This window comes from Hippocampus guttulatus, chromosome 19, assembly GCF_054856545.1.
Source record: "Hippocampus guttulatus isolate MCC_2025c chromosome 19, RoL_Hgut_1.0, whole genome shotgun sequence".
In the NCBI taxonomy this organism is placed as follows: domain Eukaryota; kingdom Metazoa; phylum Chordata; class Actinopteri; order Syngnathiformes; family Syngnathidae; genus Hippocampus; species Hippocampus guttulatus.
In genome coordinates, this window is record NC_141279.1 from 7420164 (window position 1) to 7427782 (window position 7619).

A 7619-nucleotide genomic window follows, 5' to 3' on the forward strand; every position below is an offset into this window, starting at 1 on the left:
AAAAGTTTAATTTATTATTATGATTATTATGATGATTATTATGATTATTTGCCCTTTTTGAAAGTCCCTTCCTGGATCCAGACTATATTTCCCAGAATGCCAAGCAACGCAGTGACGTAATTAGTAAGCGACCTTAACCTTGTACTGTTCGTTTTACCGTACCCCCACGAAACGTTTTATTTAGCGTAAGTTTATACACAATGAGGAAATATGTCTTGCCTGTTTCTGTCTTTGGAACTGTTATTGGATGTGCCGTCTTAGTGAAGTGAGTAGCTCTTGAATAAGCTCTGTTTAATAGACTGCACTGTACATAACAGTGTTTGTTGTGGCCTACTGTATATACTGTACACGTGGTTTCGTCTGTATTTTGTTTTCCTGTTAAGACAGTTATGTTCCTTCTGTCCATCAAACCAAGTCAAACACATTCTAGTCGACTAAACTTAATTGAATAGATTTTTAATACAGTGTATAAATGTGAATAGCAATTTTATTTGGTCTTACGTTCATGAATTATATCAGAGGAAAAGGACATGATCCCAACTGGGATCTCAAAAGGAAAAACTGCTTACCAATTACCCCTGACCTTATAATATTACTTCATTTTAAAAATCATCTAATGATTTCCTATCACACTTTTCCTCAGTCTACCTGAAATCTAGATTTGATTTACTTTCACAGGAACCACGTGACTGGGGGTCGGTGTCCTAGCAAAGCCAAGCTAAATGGGAAGACGGTTGTTATCACAGGGGCCAACACAGGGATCGGCAAAGAGACGGCACGGGAACTGGCCCAGAGAGGTGTGTAAACATGATGATATTTGGAATTAGAGACCAAGGCCCGCTGCAAAAATTCCACAATAATGGAATCCCCCACTAGAAACCGAGTGTTTACAGAATCTATGACTGCTTTCCCTCACTTTTCTTCATGGTTAGGGGGTCGTATCATTATGGGATGTCGAGACATGGAGAAGTGCGAGGCGGCCGCCAAAGAAATCCGAGGTAACACGTTAAATCCTCATGTTTACGCCTGCCACCTTGACTTGGCCTCCATGAAATCCATACGTGAGTTTGCCGAGAGGATCAAAGAAAGTGAGTTCATGAAAAAAAAAAACCTTACACAATCTTGTTTTCACCGCAGCTCCATGCTGTAAGAAAAGGTGATACTTTCTTAAAAATAATATTTCCTTGCAGAGGAACAGCGGGTGGATGTGCTAATAAACAATGCGGGGGTCATGAGATGTCCTGCCTGGAAAACAGAGGATGGCTTTGACATGCAGTTTGGAGTTAACCACTTAGGTACACGTGCGTGTGATTGTTTAAAATATGCATCAAGTAGGCCTAATCTTTCTTTATGTTAAGTTGAAAGGAGAAAATTCATAGATGGATGGACATGACACAAACGCGAGGGTGTATTCTATTTTGAATCAAAACCCACGAGAATGATTCTCCATGAGAAATGACAAATATTTTCTTCTGTCCACCTCCAGGCCACTTTTTATTGACCAATCTCCTGCTGGATCGGTTAAAAGAATCCGCCCCCAGCAGAGTGATCAACTTGGCCTCGCTCGCCCACCTTGTTGGAAAGATGGACTTTGAGGACCTGAACTGGGAAAGCAAAAAGTTTGATACCAAGCAAGCGTACTGTCAGAGCAAGCTTGCCAACGTTCTCTTCACCAGAGAGCTGGCCAAGCGTTTACAAGGCAAGTTAAGTGACATGTGTGGGAGGGAGTACAGTTTTTATTGTTTTGTTCTGATTTATTTTATCTACAGGGCGAGCCGAAAGTAGGAATACACTTTTAAATTACCGGTAACTTCTCTAATGTTTGTTTTTATATGTGACAGGCACAGGCGTGACCGTGAATGCTGTGCACCCTGGCGTTGTTTCCACTGAGCTTGGCAGGCACACTGGTCTGCACCAGTCCCAATTCTCCACCACCGTGCTCAGTGAGTACAGCTGAATTATTATTGGAAGATGAAAAAGCATCTTACATTTTGAATCCTTCATCCATCAAGACATCATCAAAAAAAAGAAAAATTTTAGGATTATCAATAATTCAGATGAAGCGCAATATAGGTCAAAAAAGAAAAATCAAAATCGTCTCAAAAACCTGATGTGCTTGAAAAAAGAAAATAATTTAAATACAAAAAAAAATACATTTAGGGACATCTCTGATTAAAATTTGCTATTGACCACTGTTATTTACAATAAATTGATGTCAATATATAATTGCAATTGTAATAATTTGTTTAAATATATCCAATAATTTGATTATTTAATGAGATAAATCCACCAGGACTTTTGAAAATTACAAATGCATGAGGGCGTGCAGTCGTCAGTTGCCAAGACGTGGTCTCTTCTCTCCAAAATGAACACACCAGCACTGCTCATGTTTTTTTTTCTTCCATGTTTGTGTATTCATTTACAATTCAAATCAAACTGACCCTAATAAAATTGTTGGAACACTCTCCAATGTTTCTGGCTCCCGTACGCTTGCTCCCCAGGTCCCCTTTTCTCCCTGCTGGTGAAGAACCCCGAGCTGGGAGCCCAGCCCAGCATCTACCTGGCCGTAGCCGAAGAGCTGGAGGGGGTGACGGGGCTCTACTACGACGTTTTGACAGAAAAGGAGCCAGCTCCCCAGGCCATGGATGAGGAGGCAGCTCGCAGGCTGTGGGAGATCAGCAGCAAGCTGGTAGGTCTGAAGGAGGACCAAGGACAGTCCAGCAATTCCTGCCACGCCGACCTGCCAGCACTAAGTCAACAGACACATGGAAAAAACCCAGGACCAGTTGTTGGAGCTGTGGGGTCGTAGCGCGTCTGTTCTACTGCCTCGGCCTGGCAGCGGCAAGGGACAGGGCTCAGTCGCAACTGATTTAAGTAAATATATTTTTGGCCACATGCCTTTATGCTCCTATGATTCCTTCGAGCGAGTTTCTCTTAAAAATGAAATCTAACAAACGAGTGAGTCATGTATAAAATGCAGACAGTGTTGGAATTAACTTATCTACAGTGCGTGCAAATCCGCAGCCTTGGCACGGTGTTTGTCTCCAAAATCTCCACAAGAGATATTAATGTTATTGTTGCCTGTTTCGTGATATTCTGGGGCAGTTTTTGAAAGACTTCATTGGGAATTTATGGTACAAGTATGCTTTTTATCTCATTAAAATGGCAACTTTATAAATTAATATGGCATACAGTATTGGGATGCTCGTGGAAGCAGGGTTTAATTTGGGGGTGCTAAAAAAAACGCCGCCTGTGCACCCCCCCCCCCCTCGTTCCTTGTGACGATTCGGTAATATGTTAAACAACAACGCCATCTAGCGGTCATTGTAATGTAAATACTGGATAATTTATTAACCAACTGTTCAATAAAATAAAACGTGATATTCACGTTAAATATATTGACATAGTTATTTACAAATTACTCATTCATCGAAAAAATGCAAACGAATACATTAGAATTTGACTATAGTATTTGAAACATAATCCTGGAAAACTTCATTTCCCAGGATGCTCCGCAGACTGCGTCTGAAAACTAGTGTCCAAGGTACAAACAACGACTCTAACTTCACAAGTAAAGGACGCGTACAAAAGCCACATTGGCCGAGTAAGCTCGATCATTTGTTTCAGAAATTGCTTTCAAAGTTCTTTTTCGGTGTTCTTGACCAATTTGTTCTTCGAAAGGTAACGAAAACAGGCTGCAGTTAGCTACATGACATTCATTGCAAAAGCACAGCATCAGATGCTAACATAAAAATTTGTTATCTCTTTGTACAAAAATAGCATTCTGTGCGACTGTAAATGTCCATTTGTTTTCAGATGGCCGTGCTGTCAATGTAATTGTGTGTATTTAATGTCGTAAAAATGTACAGCATTACAAAAGCAGTTCACCAGATATGTCAATAAGATTTGTTCTGTGTGTTTAGTGGTTATTTTTCAATAACATTGCTTTTGTTACGTTGCTTCTATGTCAGATTGATTCCAGACAGTTTGTTACAAACTGAGATTTTATGAACACGCCGTGTTTGATCCTTAATACTGGATTTTACAGAACATCATCATCGTGTGTGTACATAAATGCATCTGTGGCATATTTGATGAAAGCCCTTTCCATATTTCTTGACTAGGATGGCAGAGCCACAGCGAGTTTGTGATCTGCTACCTGAAGACCTTGCTTCCGATGACTGCCTGACTTCATACACTCACATCTACAGCCCAGACTTACTCAAGTAAGACACTGCATTGGACATTCGCCGGCTGCATGTGGGTTAGAATGACCACATTTCTAAATACTAGAAATCTGACGTGGAAATAATGACATGAAGTGACTTTTAAGTCTATGCATTTTCAGGGATCAGGTAGCATTTATCACGGGTGGTGGATCAGGAATTGGACTACGGATTGCAGAAATCTTCATGAGGTGAGGAAACTAGTCGGCATCGTCTGTGGAATCTAATGATATGAGTTTAAGATTTGGTATTGAAATACCAAAATAAATGAACTTTTCTGGAATATTCTAATTGCATTTTGAATTTGAATAAGTGAACATAAGTAACAATACAGTGGAGTTATATGACCCTGATAGTGGAAATCCCCTCATGTTTTTATTTGTCTCTTCTTTCAGGCATGGCTGTGACACAGTGATTGCCAGCAGGAACAAAGACAAGCTTACTGAGGTTTTCATTTTCTTTTGATTATCTTTGCCAAGTTGTCAGTCTTGGAGAATCCGATTAGCATTTGGTGTCTCCTCCAGGCGGCGAAGAAGCTGTCTGCCGTTTCAGGACGACGCTGCCTCCCGTTGTGCTTGGACGTGAGGCAGCCTGAGAGCATTTCAGCGGCTGTGGATGAGACCCTCAAAGAAATGGGCCACATCGACATCCTTGTTAACAGTAAGTCGAAAAAACAAAAGTGGAAGCGGAGTCACTCTTAAGGTCTTTAAATTAAGCAACCAATTATTTAATACCATTAATGTGAAAAATAAAATGTTGCAGGCATGCAGATAGACATGGAACAAAGATCAAGTGTGACAGATTTTGGGCTTAATCATCAACTTTTGTTTTATCTTTTCATGCCAAGAGCCCTTGAATCCACAGCACAAGATTGTGTCGCTGGGGAAGACATCGTCGGTGAAAGGTCACCAACGCTTCTCTGACGTAACACAAAATAAGATTCAGTGTCTTCTGACAGATGCTGCCGGCAACTTCCTGTGTCCTGCCGCTGCTCTTTCCTTCAACGCCTTCAAGACGGTCATGGAGATCGACACCATGGGAACGTTCAACACCAGCAAAGTTGTGTACGAGAAGTGGTTCAAGGTACAGTAAGTCACCACAAGAGGGCAGTAAATATCTAGATTCAAATTGCCGTTGCCATGTCATGGATGCAATTTAAAATGCAATTCAAATGTATATTTTTATTCAGCCCTACCCAAGTCAGTACACATCACACGTACAAGGCAGATTGCATCCAAGCAAAATTGCACGAGCAGTTCATTTATTTTGAGAGACTGATTTGTTTTTACAAATTTTCAGGATCACGGAGGCAACATTGTCAACATCTCTGCAACACTTGGATACAAGGGACAAGCGCTGCAGGTGCACGCTGGATCTGCCAAGGCTGCAAATGGTAAGATTTGTTTATAATTGACAGCGTTAAGAATTTTAACCCTCTTCTACATTTTCTCCTATTCCTAGATGCCATGACCAAGCATTTGGCTGTGGAGTGGGGACCCAGTGGAGTGAGAGTGAATGCTGTGGCCCCCGGTCCCATCTCTGGCACAGAGGGCTTCCGCAGACTGGGTAAAAAAAAAAAAAAATTCCATTATTCTGTACAAACTTAAAATAAAATTTCACACCCCCCCAAAAAAAGATTTCCAATTTTAATCAATGTTCATTTAAAAAAAAATCAGTTGTGTCTTCATTAAAGTAACAGTGGTGGAAAACACTTTCTTTTTTTCTCTAAGGTGGTCCGAGAGGGGAGGCCGCTGGTCTGTTCCAGTCCATTCCTTTGCAGCGATCAGGCAACAAGACCGAGATGGCCCACTGCACACTTTTCTTAGCCAGCCGGGCTTCGTCCTACGTGACCGGAGCCATCCTGGTGGCGGACGGCGGATCTTGGCTGACCTCAGCTAATGACGCCTCCAAGCTGATGGGTATAGCCTCCTCTAAATCCGCTAAACTCTGAGCAGGGGTTCTTCTGTTTTCCTGCTGTCCCAGGTGTGGAGGTGGAGGTGGAGGTGTAGCTTTTCAAATGACATGTGTAGAAAAAACATTTCGGTTTTTTTTTCCAGTGCTTTCCATTTTAAAAGTCTTTTACGTCCTTTTTTAAGCCAAGGCATGCATTGTCATTGAAAAAAAATGTCACTTTATTTAAGTCATGATGGCTACTCAGGTTAATTATACCTTCTGACATCAAGTGGAAAAACATTTAATTATTCTGTCTTGTCACTATATGTCGTCGCTGTCAAAGAAACATGAACAAAGATACACTCTTTGGACCGATTTAATGGAATTTTTCGCGGCATACCCGATGATGACTGCTGGCAGACTAATGTGCCGCAGCACAGTGGTTGGGAATCGCTGATACATGTTTTTTTTTTTTTTTAAACAAATTGCCTCACTGTCATACAGAAAATAATATATATTTCTTTTCCTTTTTTTCAGGTTATTGGTCATCTGAAAAGAGAGACAAATAAAAATGAACAAAACGGTAACAAAGCTGTAGTGCTGTGACACTGTTTCAGGCTACAGAATTGGAGACTGATACATATAAGTACAGTATGTATAGTATATCTAATCTTACCAGAGTTGGACTACAATTAAGCATATTTTCCAAACAATGACATGATCAATATTTTATTCAACTGGAATATGGAAATGTCACACATTCAATACGACTGCCAACGTTTGTGATACAGCACCATATAGTCTTCATCCTTTGTTGTGTCATTCTGCATTTCATGTACATTTGTCCTCACATTCCATTTTGTGATGATCAGTCACTTAGTAAAACATTTATTATATTTAATATTGGATCCTTTCTGGAGTCATTTCCTGAATTTTCCATAATGATCCAGTCTCTCCGGGTGCTAAAATGCAGTGTTTATCATCAGCTGTTACTTAATTGTTTGAAAAATGATGATTTTTATTTACTACACATAATGTATCTTTGTTCATCTAATATATGTCAGTGACGTATAGTGACTGGCCGAACAATTAAATGCTCTTCCACGAGATGGCTGAAATTACAATTGACCTGTGTAGCTACAAGCCACATGTTGCCTTTCATACCACAGATACCGTGTTAAGCTTTATGGTCAACTAAAGAAGGTCCAGATTTCAATTTGTGAGTAAATGGAGATGAGCTCGTCATCATTTTGGTATGTATAATTTGTATGACATTTTTATTTCTAATGTTAAATGTGTGCCTTGGCTGAGTAAAGGTTGGGAATCACTTTTAATATGGAAGACTTTAAAAAGTACAACATACGCACTGCCATCCAATCGGAGAATCAGTATTGGTTTGCGCCAGGTGGGGGCGCTCTAAAACTACAATAAAAAAAAATTATGTACCTTGTGCGTTTTTGTGTCCTATGACTTGGTGGATTTGGAAGTGTGGTTGGAGGA

At 40.4% G+C, this 7619-nt stretch overlaps 2 protein-coding genes across 6 annotated transcripts; both read left to right on the plus strand.

Moving 5' to 3' along the window:
* Nucleotides 1-125: 125 nt before the first annotated feature.
* LOC147189971 (retinol dehydrogenase 13-like) lies at nucleotides 126-2809 on the plus strand. Its single transcript, XM_086138220.1, has 7 exons — nucleotides 126-265; nucleotides 679-797; nucleotides 933-1088; nucleotides 1191-1295; nucleotides 1487-1699; nucleotides 1842-1943; nucleotides 2502-2809. Exons 1-7 carry the CDS (start codon nucleotides 201-203, stop codon nucleotides 2807-2809), a joined length of 1068 nt encoding a protein of 355 aa, XP_085994346.1. The 5' UTR covers nucleotides 126-200.
* On the plus strand, nucleotides 2541-7569 carry decr2 (2,4-dienoyl CoA reductase 2, peroxisomal). 5 transcript variants are annotated; one of them, XM_086138221.1, is made up of 10 exons: nucleotides 2541-2689; nucleotides 4125-4226; nucleotides 4349-4417; nucleotides 4622-4673; nucleotides 4751-4886; nucleotides 5185-5309; nucleotides 5526-5619; nucleotides 5688-5792; nucleotides 5957-6145; nucleotides 6657-7569. In XM_086138221.1, exons 1-10 carry the CDS (start codon nucleotides 2646-2648, stop codon nucleotides 6686-6688), a joined length of 948 nt encoding a protein of 315 aa, XP_085994347.1. In that variant the 5' UTR covers nucleotides 2541-2645; the 3' UTR covers nucleotides 6689-7569. The 5 variants fall into 5 exon arrangements, with proteins under 5 accessions (XP_085994347.1, XP_085994351.1, XP_085994349.1 ...); XM_086138225.1 differs by lacking the exon at nucleotides 2541-2689 and adding an exon at nucleotides 2743-2874 and having other exon boundaries at nucleotides 5957-7569; XM_086138223.1 differs by lacking the exon at nucleotides 2541-2689 and adding an exon at nucleotides 3492-3604 and having other exon boundaries at nucleotides 5957-7569.
* The last annotated feature ends 50 nt before the right edge of the window (nucleotides 7570-7619 follow it).

Coding starts and splice junctions, on each gene's coding strand:
- LOC147189971 (XM_086138220.1), top strand. CDS start 201: ATGAGGAAATATGTCTTGCCTGTTTCTGTCTTTGGAACTGTTATTGGA. Junction 266..678: donor GGATGTGCCGTCTTAGTGAA/GTGAGTAGCTCT, acceptor TTACTTTCACAG/GAACCACGTGACTGGGGGTC. Junction 1,296..1,486: donor GTTTGGAGTTAACCACTTAG/GTACACGTGCGT, acceptor GTCCACCTCCAG/GCCACTTTTTATTGACCAAT.
- decr2 (XM_086138221.1), top strand. CDS start 2,646: ATGAGGAGGCAGCTCGCAGGCTGTGGGAGATCAGCAGCAAGCTG. Junction 4,887..5,184: donor CATCGACATCCTTGTTAACA/GTAAGTCGAAAA, acceptor GTCTTCTGACAG/ATGCTGCCGGCAACTTCCTG. Junction 6,146..6,656: donor TGACGCCTCCAAGCTGATGG/GTATAGCCTCCT, acceptor CCTTTTTTTCAG/GTTATTGGTCATCTGAAAAG.